Genomic DNA, 14,965 nt, shown 5'->3' on the forward strand with positions numbered 1-14,965 from the left:
GCACTTTACATCGTGTAAGTCGGATGGAAAGTGAGGCAAACAAAGTGCTGTCAAAATGCTTGCATCGATTGCGAAATTTCTATTTCCTTTCGCTGACTTGAAAGATAATTCATCCCTACGCGGATTATGTGATTTGTTTACGGATAGTGTATTACATTATGAATATTTGATTTCCAGTAACTAGCAACTCATAAATGACTATAGTTTTCGATTTGTTTAACCCCTGTGAAGTAAAGCAAGAGTCATTTATGAGGCAAACAACCCGAATTTAGTGTGCGTGACTGAGCCAGGGAAATCAGATGTGCAGATTTGTCTGCAAAATGCATATTTTTAGAGTCCGTGTGCAGATTTTTATTGATTCGCAGATATTTGTAGACTTTCAATAGTTTCCGGAGATTTTTGTCAGAGTTTCCACATATTTACGCAGATTTTCTCAAAATGTGTGCAGATTTTTGCAGACTTTTGCCTGTGTGAGCGAAATTTTTTCGAATTACGAATAGATTTTTTTCAGATTTCAAGCAAAGATTTTTCCGGTTTTTCGAGCAGTTGCAAACATTTTTCAAAAACATATTCACGAGCAACATGTCTAAAGGTCGTAAGTAACAAATGTAAACAAATCGCGATAAGTATACCAAACAACGTTATTTTTCCTTTACTATGCACTAAAAATGCTGTCACAGCGTTTAATTTTACTTAAAGCACCTATTTTGCAAATTTTCAAAACGACGAATTAGTATTTATTTCGTAAACAAACACTTTTGTTTCTTACGACCTTTTGATTTTTGTAGGTCGAATGTGCATTTGTCGATCATAGTAACCATATTTTCTCTTGCGTCATTTGGTGTTTTACGGAAAACGAAGTTTTTTGCAGTTTAAATAAGTTCTCGAGGAACATTTCAAAAGGTCCTATCTGACATTTGCAAACAAAACCTATTTTATGTTTATTCGCATGAAAGAGATTCTTGTCTATAAGTTCCTTTGAGAAAAAAATAGATTTTTGATATCCATAAAAATTCCAGAGCTTGCAAGAAAACGTCCAATTTGAATAATAATACAATATCGCACAGCTCTCTGATTGGACGTTTGTCTACTAGTAGGCCAATCTGTTATACGAACAAAAACTTTGACAGTTGCAGATTGGACCTCGAGCTTTGTGTAATATTCTCTACCGGTTTTAGAAAGCGAAAAAAAGTAAAAATGAAGTCGCAATCGATGTCCACAGAAACGTAGCGGTACGGACGACTAGCGTGCACCTGGTAAATCTTAATTAAAATGTTTAGCTTAGATGCTACATTATTACCTCTAATATGATTCACAGATCTCGAACATCTCCTCGTCATCGTTGTAGGTTCCTCTCACGAAGTCTCATAGAGTCGTTCACATCGCGATTATTTGTTCATGAAGAATTTTCCAGATGGAAACAGACGTTTCATGGACTCATTCGAGTAGAAGGAAAATTTACAAAACTTTCGCACACTGTCATAGGGGTTTTTTGAATCATTGCCAGCCAAGGAACATCATTGAAAATGATGAAAAATGGAAAATCAACTAGTTGCAGGTCACTGATTCTATGAAGAATATTGCTGTTAATTCTGACTATTCAGAAAATTTTAAACGTGACACCATATATGTTGGTTGTAACTATGGTACCTTCCTTCTCCGAGGCTGCTATCTTAACTCCACGGACAGAGCGCCCCCCCCTGTGTCCAGCGGACGAGTTTCAAGTGCTAGATTTTGCGATTCAAGATTCCCACGAGAATGATTCGAACGACAGCTGTATATTGCCAGCAAATTCAGAAGGCCTTTTGGTAAACGACGACCTAACGAGAGACGACCTTATGTTTTCAAACACACATTTTTTCCCTATGTTCTATAGTCACTTCGATGGAAATCTGGATCCCGAAGAAAACGATGCGCATAGTAAATAATTTTGATAATAGGAAAATGAAATAAATTATAATAATCATTGTAACAAAACAAATAAATCATTCAATTAATTAGTGTTATATATTTACGTATTTTCAATGTTCTTGTATAACCTACAACATGACATTTTTCTTTTTAATCGAGTTTGACATTGTCATTTCCCTTTGATCCCTCACTTCGTCTTAAGCGACCGTTTCACAAACCACTACACCCCAGCTGCCTCACTGAAAAACCATGTGATTAATTGAATACTATTAATTTTGATTTAGAAAAGAGAACTAAATAAAAAAAATGTTGGTTTAAAAAACCAAACTTTCATAAGAAATGATAGACAATATTTTCATGGAAATGAATCTCGAATTCGGATATCAAACGTTATAATCATAATGATATACTGTTTCATATAAAGCCTTTGAATCCATTTAAATCAAAGGTCCAATGTGTCATTGATAGTTACTAAGAGACCAATCAGATAGGTCCTATGTGATAACGAAAACAACATAGGTCCTATGTAACAAAACTGAAAAAAGAATTGAAACGATTGAGAAAGCACTAGAAGTTCAGATGACGTTCTTTTTTTACATTTGAGATAATAAAAGGGATGGAATCTTATTTCGGTTTTAATTGGAAATTGAAAAGGATTCACAAAACTTCAAGTTCATTTTTCTCTGACAAGCATCGATGTCAGATAGGACCTTTTGAAATGTTTCTCTAGAGTTAGCGCGTGAAACAAATAGGCTAGAAAAATGGAATTTGCCCGATTTGAAGCATTGCTGGGTAAGGATTTACTGTATGAATGACTAATATTTTAGTGGTAAGTTATGATTATTTTCTAGCTGCTGCTGATGCGCTTCTGAATTTTTCTGGTTCAAGCACACAATCTCCCGTTTTGGAGAAGGTACCTACTGTAGCTTGTTACGAGGAAGTGGCAACAGACGTTGAGTCGACTAGATCACTTTCGAGTCATTCGGAAAACCTTTCGTCACCCAGCCTACCTTTACGTTCATCCAATTGTTCCCAGCTGCGTATCAGCGAAACTCAAACGTATACTGTAAACACCGCTAACGGTAAAGATATTTGTTCCGCGCTGTCTTCTTTAAGTAATAAAAAACGTTCGTTGGCAGGTAGTATTCATTTTTCAGCTTGTCTACTTATTCTAATCATTGGTAATTTTTTAGATCGAGCACCTCCACAACAAATTTTAAATAGCACAAACTGCGATCGTCCGATTAACTGTTGTGAAAATTGCAATTATCTATCTGGCCATGAAGAGCCGATTAAAAAAAAAGAAGGTTGTAACATCGACTCTCATCCGCAAAGAAACTATAGATTTGTCATTTGCCAGTACATTGGATTTTTCTGCAAACCTCCTAGTGGATGGAAACAATTTAGAACTCGAGCCCAAGGACGATAAATGTGGTTGCAATGAACCCATAGATTTGTGTATGAAACAAACAGCTCCTGTAACAATGGAAGAGGCTGACAATATACATTCTGATGAAGGAATGATTGATGATGATAGCGTTGAAGATGGTGATACTATATTATTAAACGATTTTTCTATTTTTGACTATTTTGAGCCATATAAGATTAGTGATGATGAAGAAGCAAATATTAGTGCTCATTGCTTGGATGATCTAGACTAGGAAGCGACTGTACTTAAGACCCGCACTGGCAATCCTAAAGTGACGAACAGGGACAGAAAGGAAAAGGGAATGGAATACACCCGCAAAGATGGTACTGTTGTAACAGAAAGACGCATACGACCGGCTTGTAGATGTCTACTGAAATGCAGCGAAAAATATAATGTCGAAACCCGTAACCTTCTTTTAAAACATTTACTTCGATTAAAACTCTCTGGACAGAACCAATTTTTGGCGAACCACAAAACGGTTACTGAAACAAAGAGACCCAAGGTATGAATAGTTGAATATTTTGTATTTAATGTTCTGAGACTACTATGGCTCAATCTGATTCACAGGTCATCAACTCTCGGCGCAGATACAGCCGTACTTATTCGTTGCCAGCAGTTAATGGGACCGTCAAAGTTTGCAAATCTATGTTCGTTGCAACGTTTGATATTGGCGATCGAAAAATACGTGGTCTGGCACGTAAAACTTCCTGTCAAATGATTGCAAGCGATGACCAACGAGTGAACAACCGAAACAGAATTCCGATTGATGAGGACCATGTTAACTTTATCTAAAACCACATTCGCTCTTTTCCAGCTTATTCAAGTTATTATTCTCGTGAGCGCTCCAATCGGCTATATCTTTCTAATTACCTAAACGTTCAAATCATGTACGAGATGTATGTGGGAAAGTGTGCGGATTTTCGCCTAAATACTGTTTCTTATAACACATATCGCTTGATATTCAAAACGATGAATTTAGGGTTTAGGACTCCTAAAGTCGACACCTGTGGAGAATGTGATCGTCTAACGATGTTTATAAAAACAGCAAGTAACGAACAGGAAAAAAGTAACGCAAGAAAAATATACGAGCAATATCAGACTGCCGCAAAGCGTGTATATGATGAGAAAAAAAGAGATATTGCGTTATCTAAGATAGGAGATGACGTGAAAACAGTATCATTCGATCTGCAAAAGCAGCTGCCGACACCTAGTTTGACGTGTGGCCAAGCATTTTATGCCAGACAATTGTACACACTCAACCTAACGATGTTTGAGACACATTGTGGAGTGAACTCTGCAACGTGCTTTCTTTGGGATGAAACCAAAGCACGTCGTGGCTCTCAAGAAGTTGGATCTTGTTTATTACTAAATTTGGAGGCAGTACCTGATTGTGTGAAAACAATCAATTATTACAGCGATCGCTGTGGTGGCCAAAATTTGAATAAAAACATCGTATTTATGTTTTGCTACCATATCGAAATGTTAGCACTGAAAGGCAGGAAAATTATCATAAATCACAAGCTGATGAAAACTGGACATTCCCACATGGAAGTTAATACAGTGCACTCTGCAATTGAACGTGCTAAGAAAAAAAACTGTTATTGACATCGAAACACCACATGACTGGGCGATTTTTATTGCGGCTGTTCGTCGATCAGTTCCGTTTACAGTTAGAGAGTTAAATCAATCTGAATTCAAAGCACTTGAATCATTGGAAACTCGTTATACCTTGCCAAAAGTGACCACAACTGGAGAGAAGCTTCGTTTCAAAGAAATTATGGTGTTCAGTTACAGTACAGAGTGTCCAGGAGTCGTTGCCATAAAGTATGATGTTGCAGAGGAATTTCAAACTGTTCGACTAATTCCCTCAGATCATGACATCAATAGCATAGTGAAAATCAATTTGCCCCCAATAGAAACAAGCCCCATTCCGCTACCTACTGCTAAACTCGAGGATTTGAGAAGTCTTTTGCCATACATAAGTCAAAAAGAATATTATGAAACATTCCTGCAATCGTTAGCTGTTCCAAAGCGGGGGCGAGAGTTGAAGCAAAATGAAGTAAAAGATGAATTCGATAATGATCTGGATTCTATAGATTATACTGAATAACAAACCGTATATTGATTCTTAGTATTTTACTTTTCTTTGATTATTTGAATGTGTCCAAGAATACTAAACAAATTTCGAAAGGTAGTTTACAATAAATTTTGTTATTCAGCAGCTGAATTATACAAGTGTGCTTTTCACTTTGCTGGTTTACGGTGCTGCACGGTTCCCTGCGATCTAGGATTTTTTTAAACGTCGTATCTGTTCACCTAGCTATCAAAAGGACGTATAATCTATGTCGAATGTGCCTGACTAGAAATAAAAGGTCGTAAGTAACATTTTCCTTCAATTTACAGCTAAAAACTAATAAATACTCAATTCTGTCGAAGCGCACCCATTCTGCACGCTGCTTTATTTTAACTCTAATCTGATTAGGATCTACTCAGTTTGGTATTCTTATGCAAAATGTCAAAAGTGAGCAATTGAGTACTGGACAATTGAGTAACATTAACCCAAATTTTCATAATTACCACGTTTACTCAGTTTTGAGTTATTATCCATGATGTTTACTCACCCTGAGTATATGTATATGTCAAAAGTTTTCAACAGCAATATTATCGGTTTCCGAAGAACAATTGGTGTCGCTTTTTATTCGTTGGCTAGCAGTAAGTATCTGATCTGTCATCAAATCAATAATTTCTTAATCAATTAATAATTTCAGTCCAACATCAGTATTGCAGAGGATTTGAAAACACCTAAAAGATCTCTTCAAAATGAACAACCGCATGTTATATGTTCTACGATGCCGTTTGAAGCCGGACTTTTATTCGTGATAACAAACGTAAGCATTTGTATAGATGTACACGCTGCTTTATTTTAACTCTAATTTGATTAGTATCTACTCAGTTTGGTATTCTTATGCAAAATGTCAAAAAGTGAGTTTTCGGGTACTGGATAATTGAGTAACATTTACCCAAATTTTCATAATTACCATGTTTACTCAGTTTTGAGTTATTATCCATGATGTTTACTCACCCCTGAGTATATGTATATGTCAAAAGTTTTCAACAGCGATATTATCTGTTTCCGAAGAACAAATGTTGTCGCTTTTTATTCGTTTGCTAGCAGTAAGTATTTGATCTTTCATCAAATCAATAATTTCCTAATCAATTACATGACAAACAACATGTAACAATATTCCATTAAAATTTCAGCCCAACATCATTATTGCAGACGATTTGAAAACACAAAAAACATCTCTTCAAAATGAACAACCGCATGTTGTGTGTCCAGCGATGCCGTATTAAGTCGGGCTTTTATTCGTGATAATGAACGGAAACATTTGTATCGATGTACAGTGCCCAATACATGCAATCGATACAATTTAAATCCTTCGCAGTGTTTGGTGACGGATGATGACGGATTTTCTGGTGTGCGTACTGTACAAAAACATGAGCCACAGTTCACGGGCAACTGTGAACCGGTTGGTTGCCGCATTATATAAAGACACGTGAATGATTTAAAACTTTCATAATGTTTCGATGAAAAATAAATCTATGATTTTGATTGTTCTGAATTAATTTTATTTATTGAGTCAGATTTACAAAAACCAGAAATCATCAAATTTCCAAATTTAGGCAAACTGGGTAACTTGTACTCATTTTCGTTAATTCCTGGTTTGCATAAACAGAGTAGATTCTAATCAGTTTTTGACGTATGACGCCCTTACTCAGAAGTGAGTAACCGTAAAAGTACTCAAATTAGGGTACCTCCACTTTTTTCAAAAATGGGTCATATCTAACTCACTTTAGAGTAACAAATAATGAGCGTGTACAGTGCTCAACAATCGATGCAATTTAAATCCTTCGCAGTATTAGGTGACGAATGATGATGGATTATCTGGCACAGAAATGTAAGTCACAGTTCACGGGCAACTGTCAACCGGTTGAGTGCCGCATTCAATGAAGACACGGGAATGATTTAGTAAATTTTCTAATGTTTCAATGAAAAATAAATCTGTGTTTTTGATTGTTCTGAATTTATTTTATTTATTGAGTCAGATTTACAAAAACCAGAAATCATTAAATTTCCGTATTTAGGCAAACTGGGTAACTTGTACTCATTTTCGTTAATTTCTGGTTTGCATGAACAGAGTAGATTCTACTCAGTTTTTGACGTATGACGCCCTTACTCAGAAGTGAGTAACCGTAAAAGTACCCTAATTAGGGTACCTCCACTTTTTTCAAAAGTGGGTGATATCTAACTCACTTTAGAGTAACAAAAAATGAGCGTGTAAGGAATAGCACTCGATACACGTTCAACTGGGGATAGTGAAATGTTCGTAATTGAAGTACAAAAATATCCGAATAAGTTTTATTCTCTACACCTCATTAGTAAATTAGAGTCTTTTTATTTGTTTCTTAGGTTTTCGTTTGTCTTGATCGAGCATAGAATATCATATTCATCATCAAAGGCATGTACGATTTATTACCATCAGCGATGGGCACCATTCCGTCTATTTTTAGATCGGTTAGTGAATATGATACGACAACATCGGGTACGGGTTTGTTAAAGTTCGCATGCTTTTGGCGATTTAATGTATTTATCACAACAATGCCATGATATATGAAATAAAAGTCTTGGGACAACTATGTTTATAAAGCTCAATTTTGAAGATGCAGGAGACAGACATAGAAACGATGCGCTGTACACTTTTGCGGTACTGGAAAACATTTATGTTATCTCAGGAAACAAATTTTCAAAAAAAGACTTTCTGAAGCATAGGAATTCTCAAGCTGGAACCAACAGAAGTTATGGGGAAACTAGGCCTTCGAATTTCGTTTAGCGGTAGGGCTCAGAAGCTTCGGTTTTTCGAAAAATGTCCTCAATGGTAAAAATAAATTAAAGCTGAAAGAGTTTCCCAGCTGAAAAATATGTAATTTTTTTTTTTTACCACAAAAGATCAAAATAATGGTCGCAATGGTCCAAATCTTACAAAAAAAACACTAGATTTTAACGTTTATTGCATCTCTAAGGAATTTGGCATCACAATTTTTTTTTATCGAACATTTTTTTATTGATAAAAAAGTATAATTTTACCCGCACGACTTCCCGTAGTCCGATTGTGCTGAAATTTAGAATAGTGATTTCTTTCGAGAAGACGAAACTCTTGAGCCGTACCTCTAAATTTCTGAACGAAATTCAGAGTTCTTTTTCCCATATATCTCATCGACACATTTTTTTGTTGAGGTTTTAACCGGCGGTCATTCACCAGTCAATGAAAACTATATTGCATACTGTTTAAGCAACATCAAATAATGGATTATAACTAGTTTATTCGTAGAACATTCTGATTGCAAACCATATCAATGTGGCTCTGCTGCATAGTCGAGGGCGAGGAATCAAGGCGGCTTCAATGCTATTCAATTTCAATTGAAGTAAATTAAGAGTGCATACGCTTTGACAAACAAGTTCATGAGTCGCATTTTTATCGGTGCTGTCTGAGATTGTCATTTTCGGGTGTCAGTTGTGGTTGTCAGTTAGAGCGCAAAATTCTAATTTTTCTCTGAAATCACAATAATTTGACAGAAGATGTATGGGCTAACTGTAAAATTGCTGCAAACTCAGCCGCAACGTATCCATTGTGTATGGCCTGGAGTATTCCAAATAGCGAATTTCTCCCTTCCACTGGGTCAGCGCTGATCTACCCAGGGATAAACAAATGACATTGCGATTTACGATGCAAGTAGGAAAAAGATGATAGATAGTTCTCGACGAACTAAGCCAAGGCAGTGAAGAGCTAAAACGGCTAAAACTTCATGGTGCGCCTCGGAGGGGCTGCCAGGTCAATACTGGAACATAACCAAGCGAAAAAAGCCAGGTTTTCATCAGGCCTATGAAAAGCCACCATGACCCAAAAATAACATGTGACATCATGGAACCACGGTGGGTTCGAAATGAAAACAGAGCCAAAAATATGTCACATGCAAACCCAGTGCAATAGACCTTTTTACGTACGAATGTGTAAGTGCCACTAGTTGGGGAAAATATTTATGAATAGCTGTTTTGTTTGCAATGGTATGTTTTTAGCAGCTAGACAAAAATTCAGTTGAACACTGTTTTAAACTTGTTTCTGAAAAAATTTTCTCATTCGTTATCAGAAATCGTAAGAAGCTGCTAAATATAATCGACCAAAAATGTTGAAAAAGTGATAAAAGTCGAAGCAACGAGATGCGATGATTTACGGGTTGGAAGAAACAAAAGCAACTTTACACGGGTTTACACGTTTACTAGTGTGCGTAGGTGAAAAGTCACTTATCTCTATAGCATAGGCACATCTAAGGCCTGGTCTTGACCGTCCGACCCTGACCGAGGTTTAAAAGCTGTTCACACCTATTCGCTCTGACGGAGTTACGGTGCTGCCACCTTCAATTTGTTTACTCTAAGGGTGCAGATGATAGAAATTTCTTCAAGGACGACTGTGATAGCAATCATTTTGGCAATATGCTATCTCGTTTACACATACGGTGAGATGTTATAGCCTTTGAAACCTGACGCGATTCCATAATGCTGTTCAAAACATACATGATGACAAAAGCTAAAATATTTTCTTTCTTCTTCTTCGCGTGCAAAAACCAAATCAGCAACACCGTCAACGCGAATACGGTGAATACAGAAGATTTCTGAGCTCATAAATCTTTGGTGACGTCATGATAATGTATACTCTGAAAAAAATGCACGTAAAATTTACGTGGAAAAGTGACTGATTCTCATTCACCTTCTTTTCACGTAACTTTTGCCGATTTCTCGAAAGCCGACCATGTGTCAGTGTGTTAGTGTCAATCAACCAGGTGTTGGTCAGGTAATTGTTACCTGATTTTCAGTAACTTTTGCCGATTTCTCGAAAGCCGACCATGTGTCAGTGTGTTAGTGTCAATCAACCAGGTGTTGGTCAGGTAATTGTTACCTGATTTTCACGTACTTTTTTACGTGATATTTTTGTGAAACCATAAATAAAACGCACAAACCCCACATGATTTTCACGTACTCTTGACGTGTTATTCAGATGGAATCCACGTCATCTTTAAGTAAATAAAATACATGGCGCATATGACAAATAAAATTTATTTTAAATTTTCAACAAATAATTACATTTTCTCTGAATCGGCATTTCCGACAGGAGAGAAATAGGATTGGCCGGAACGATTGTCAACCGTTCATCCGCAGCTGATGACGGAGATATAAATCAAAACTATCGAAATGTAAATCTTAACCACTGCGTTAACATCTACCTTTTTTTTTCAAAGCTGGTTCAATATTGAGCAGAGCTAAGCATGCCCAAGTAACCAAAAGTTCGGATAAAAGTAGAATTCATAGACTAATCAGCCAATCTAACGATCATGAATAGAATTCTATTCAGCTCAATTTAAAAGTAACTAACCGTACTTTCAAGTTCGTATTTGTTGAATAAACTTCGAGTAGCATGCAAAGCAGCTTCTAAACCGAACTAGAAAGTTCACAATTAGTTCGGTTAGATCGCTGAACATACCGCTATTCAGCTTGAAAAGAAAACTTCAAAATACTTAAAATAAAAATCAATTTGCAATTTTTCAATTTCCTCACTCATCGTTCGTGTTGCTTCAATCCCATGATAATCATTTACTGAAGAAATTTAGATCAGAAGAATAATGTCTGGCTTCATTTATTATTAAATTTGATAATTTTTTTTGCAACTTACTACACAAGCTTCGAACTCGAGTCCTCCCTCTTTGAAGCCTAGATTCATACCACTGCTCCGTTTCCGCTATATGATATCAGCATCGATTTTACTCGATGTGCTGATTTCTCGCCAAACATGTGAAAAGGGCCCATGTGCAACAATGTAAACATTGAGTAAATGTCAAAAGAAAAATCGCACTAGTAAAACAAATCCTAGTTTCTCAATAATCAATAAAATAATTTTTTTTTTGTTTAATAGTAATCATTAAACGGCGCTGTACGCGAAAATTAAACTTGCAAGATGATTATCTTTCTAAAAGTAGGATTAATTGGACTTAGGCCCTATTGGTACTAATGCTGGATATAGGCCCTGAAACATAGGCCCCTAATTTTGTTACCAATGAAGATGGGCCCTTTTGACTTAATTCAGGGTGTAATGGTTTATTTTATATTTTTTTATTTTATATATATTGTACAGCAGTATTTGTACGTGAATCAACTATGACTTTATTACCTTTTTTATTATCATAATGTACACGACTTTTATATACTCTATTGAGATAAGGAGGAAATTAACATTCAGCAAAATGAGTAAAAACCCTCGCTTTGAAATTATATTCCAGGCACACCAATGAAGTTTTTCTCGAGTAAGTGAAACAGTGTACAATTTTGCTATCGAATATCCATACTAATTATTTTTAATGATTTTTATAATAAAGTTTTTACGTAAGTACACGGATATATTCATTTTATATATTCTTCCTCAAGCCTGTCCATATCATCTTCGAAATGATCGTCGCATTTACTTAACTTTTTTCGTCCACGCTTTTTAACCACTAAATTTTTAAGCATCACCTCATAATGTTGCTTGTTGCTTACAAATGGGAGGAGGTTCCGCAGTTCAGAGGTTTCGATTGCAATTGTGGGAGTGTTGGGCATCCTGCGCAATGCACATGCCGTTAACCAACTTTGATGCAATGATCCGAACTTTTTTGCTTTTTATGTCGAACGTCGCTAAAAACATGGTTTTCACAACTTTTACCATACCTTTTCCTCCAGGCAAGAAATACACTCGAGTTATCTCTCTTGTTGAATTAGTAACCTGCAATAAAAATATGATCAATAATGTGAACGTTAGCAATATTTCATTAAAAATACCCTGTGGCGGCTAACATGTGAAACTGAGATATGATTTGCCTGAAACTGATTCTGGGCAGAGATGGTTAGCATAAGAAAATGTTTCAGCAATTGTTCTCTAAGCTTGTCGCTGTATTTTTCGTAGCATTTAAGCTTTGAACAGTGGCAGCTCTCTCTAATGCTTCGAACGGCGCTTGTACTACCGTTTGTACATTCATATCGCAAGCCCCTTGTTTTAAGATTTTTATTTTTCACAATTTCACTTTCTGCATTTTTTTTACGGATGAAATTTTTCTTTTCCAAATCATCTGTGGCCACCATATTAATGAAAATATCCGTGTTGTTATATACATCATATAACCCTATACCCATTTTCTAGTAATGGTGATCTGGGCAGCCTTGTTGTTGTATACGGTCGCTTTCTTAGCATTCGTTTTTCTGCAATTAGTGTAATCTTGCAATAAACTACAATACATACGGCCTGTACACAGTAAAAGAATACCTTTCTCAATTTCGGTTTCATTGGCCACATGAACAATTTCCTCTTCTAAAATAGATATATGCTGGTACGGTTCGAAGTACTCGAATATAGAAAGGTCGTTCAGCAATGATGCATCACCTAATGGCATATCAACACTATCATCGTCATCAGTCTCATCGTTTCTTTCGCTGTCAGTTTTGTTTTTCAAACTTGTATCCAAAAATTGTGTGTCTGAAAATATACACAACCGTTGAAGTTGATATGTTTTGTTTTGATGAGTGTAATCTATTTTTTACCTACCCGGTAATACGGAAATTGCAAACTTCGATGTGTTTAATGCTAAATTTTGACAACTAGCAGATGAGTTGATGGAATTCGGCTTAGCGGTTGTATTCTCTATAACTTTGAGTGTGCTCGGAACTACTAATTCTTTCGAAAATCTTTTGCAATGACTAGAGGAGGTTGCAATGTTGCTAGCTGTTATTAAATTTAAAGGCCTATCGCCAGATACTTCTACGCCCTGCCGTTGAACTTTCAACACAGCTAAATTGATTGGAGAATCCATGTCACTGCTACTCCTATACTGTTTCGTTGACAGATCCAATGCTTCATCCTCTTTCATGGTTTGCGATAAATCCAAAGGATTACTCTCAGGTTGAGTAAAATACGATGTTGCACGTGGAAGTGACAACATCACGGAATGAGGCAGATAAATCAAAAAGACTTCTGTTTGCTTCTACCTCTTCATATCGGCCTACGACCGCAGTACTGAATGAATTAACAGCTTCATCACACCGTAAAATCTCTGATGCTACTTCTACAAGAATTATTTATAACAACACTGAATGAATTCAAATAATTTATTTATAAAAAATTTACGCAACAACACTTCGAAATTATCACCCTCCATATTACACTAAATAGCACTGACATTCTGAACTGAATAGGTAAAAGGGCCCATCAGCAAACTATGCAGATTGCGACTTAGGCCCCTGTGTATCCCAGGGCCCATCGTAATAGTGATTGAAATGGAGATGGGCCCTTTTTTAATTCGCAGATAGACCTATAAAATGATTATTTCAATCAAAAATTCTTACACGCAAGGGTAGATTAGACATGTTTAAATTGAAAAAACATTAAATCTCGGTTTGTTTACATTTGGCACATGGGCCCTTTTCACATGTTTGGCGAGATTTCTCTTCATTACCTACACGTTCATAGCTAGAAACATACCGGGTCTCTCTTTCAGCTTGAAAGTTCAGATGAAGTACAAGCGGAACCTCATGCAAACTACGAAGTTCAGGAAAGGCTGACGCGGAACTTTTTCTGAACTTTCAAGTTCAGAAAAAGTACACGCAGAGCGCAATGTGAACTTAAGTTTGACAGTTCTCTAGTTTGTTTTGATTTTGCTGCAGTTCGTTGGTAATGTAATTGAAAAAGGTTGTGTACGCAATATTTTCCTTCCAAACGTTTATTAAAATTTATTCTGGTAAGCAGTATACACAAAATATGATAAATATTCAAAATCGATAAAAACTTTTTCGGTCAATAGATATGCTGTGTGCCGCCGAAACGACCAACGAGAAATGGATTCGGACCTCCAAAACCGGCAACATCATGCTGTGGCCTCACATAAAAACACGCAAGATTTGGGCAAATTGCTCAGGGATGAAAGAAAGCATCACGCGCAAACAAGTGTCTAATGGGAATTCACAGCTTACATCCGGTTTATTTTTTCTTTTGCCCTGCAAACTCCTGGGTACCTGAATTCATCATTGATTTCCTGTAAGGCAACAAAAGTAAGTGTTTAGATAGTGAAAGCCTTTAAGCACTCTAATATTACCTATTGGAATCATTGCTTTGTTTTCTTTTTGCTAATAATTTAGATAATAAAGTTCCGTTGACAATAAAATAAACCATATTTCTTCATTGTTTTTGAAAAACTTATTTTATATCACTAATCCTGAAGCAAACTTCATTTTTGCCAAAATAGAGTAAAGCATCAGTCAGAACTTAACATGAACTTTGAAGTGGAAATGAAGTACGACACAGACTTTTCCTGAACATTCGTGCTGATTAAAGGTACGGATAAAATACTAACCGAACTTTAATTTCTGGCGGCTTTGAGGTTCACGTGTGAACTTTATGTGAACTTCAAGGTTTCAATGAAGGGGAGTAAGCAGCTTCTCCTGAACCTTCGTGCTGATTAGAAGTACGGATAAAATGTTAAACGAACTTCAAT

At 36.3% G+C, this 14,965-nt stretch overlaps 1 protein-coding gene and 2 long non-coding RNA genes across 4 annotated transcripts; 2 read left to right on the forward strand and 1 right to left on the reverse strand.

Moving 5' to 3' along the window:
* The first annotated feature begins 2,632 nt into the window (after window positions 1-2,632).
* On the forward strand, window positions 2,633-7,318 carry LOC129729573 (uncharacterized). The gene is made up of 6 exons (XR_008728697.1): window positions 2,633-2,703; window positions 2,763-3,050; window positions 3,105-3,842; window positions 3,908-6,052; window positions 6,109-6,228; window positions 7,259-7,318. It is a non-coding gene; the product is annotated as an uncharacterized LOC129729573 (long non-coding RNA).
* On the forward strand, window positions 6,279-6,963 carry LOC129729574 (uncharacterized). The gene is made up of 2 exons (XR_008728698.1): window positions 6,279-6,514; window positions 6,602-6,963. It is a non-coding gene; the product is annotated as an uncharacterized LOC129729574 (long non-coding RNA).
* A 4,464-nt stretch (window positions 7,319-11,782) lies between the features above and the next one.
* On the reverse strand, window positions 11,783-13,460 carry LOC129731371 (uncharacterized). Of its 2 annotated transcripts, XR_008729000.1 has the most exons (4): window positions 13,024-13,460; window positions 12,745-12,954; window positions 12,264-12,680; window positions 11,783-12,207 (listed from the first exon to the last, which is right to left on the reverse strand). XR_008729000.1 is itself a non-coding variant. In XM_055691298.1 (3 exons), the coding sequence occupies exons 1-3, from the start codon at window positions 13,415-13,417 to the stop codon at window positions 12,595-12,597; spliced, it is 690 nt and encodes a 229-aa protein (XP_055547273.1). In that variant the 5' UTR covers window positions 13,418-13,460; the 3' UTR covers window positions 12,214-12,594. The 2 variants fall into 2 exon arrangements, 1 of the variants encoding a protein (XP_055547273.1); XM_055691298.1 differs by lacking the exon at window positions 11,783-12,207 and having other exon boundaries at window positions 12,214-12,680.
* Between the last annotated feature and the right edge of the window lie 1,505 nt (window positions 13,461-14,965).

Source organism: Wyeomyia smithii, chromosome 3 (assembly GCF_029784165.1).
Source record: "Wyeomyia smithii strain HCP4-BCI-WySm-NY-G18 chromosome 3, ASM2978416v1, whole genome shotgun sequence".
Taxonomy (NCBI): Eukaryota; Metazoa; Arthropoda; class Insecta; order Diptera; family Culicidae; genus Wyeomyia; species Wyeomyia smithii.

What these genes read in the sequence shown, in the direction of transcription:
- LOC129731371 (XM_055691298.1), bottom strand. Translation starts at nt 13,417, where the DNA reads ATGTTGTCACTTCCACGTGCAACATCGTATTTTACTCAACCTGAGAGT. An exon ending in TGCAATTTCCGTATTACCGG is followed by an intron (nt 12,955 to 13,023) that starts GTAGGTAAAAAA and finishes GTATATTTTCAG; the next exon opens with ACACACAATTTTTGGATACA. An exon ending in TGAAACCGAAATTGAGAAAG is followed by an intron (nt 12,681 to 12,744) that starts GTATTCTTTTAC and finishes CACTAATTGCAG; the next exon opens with AAAAACGAATGCTAAGAAAG.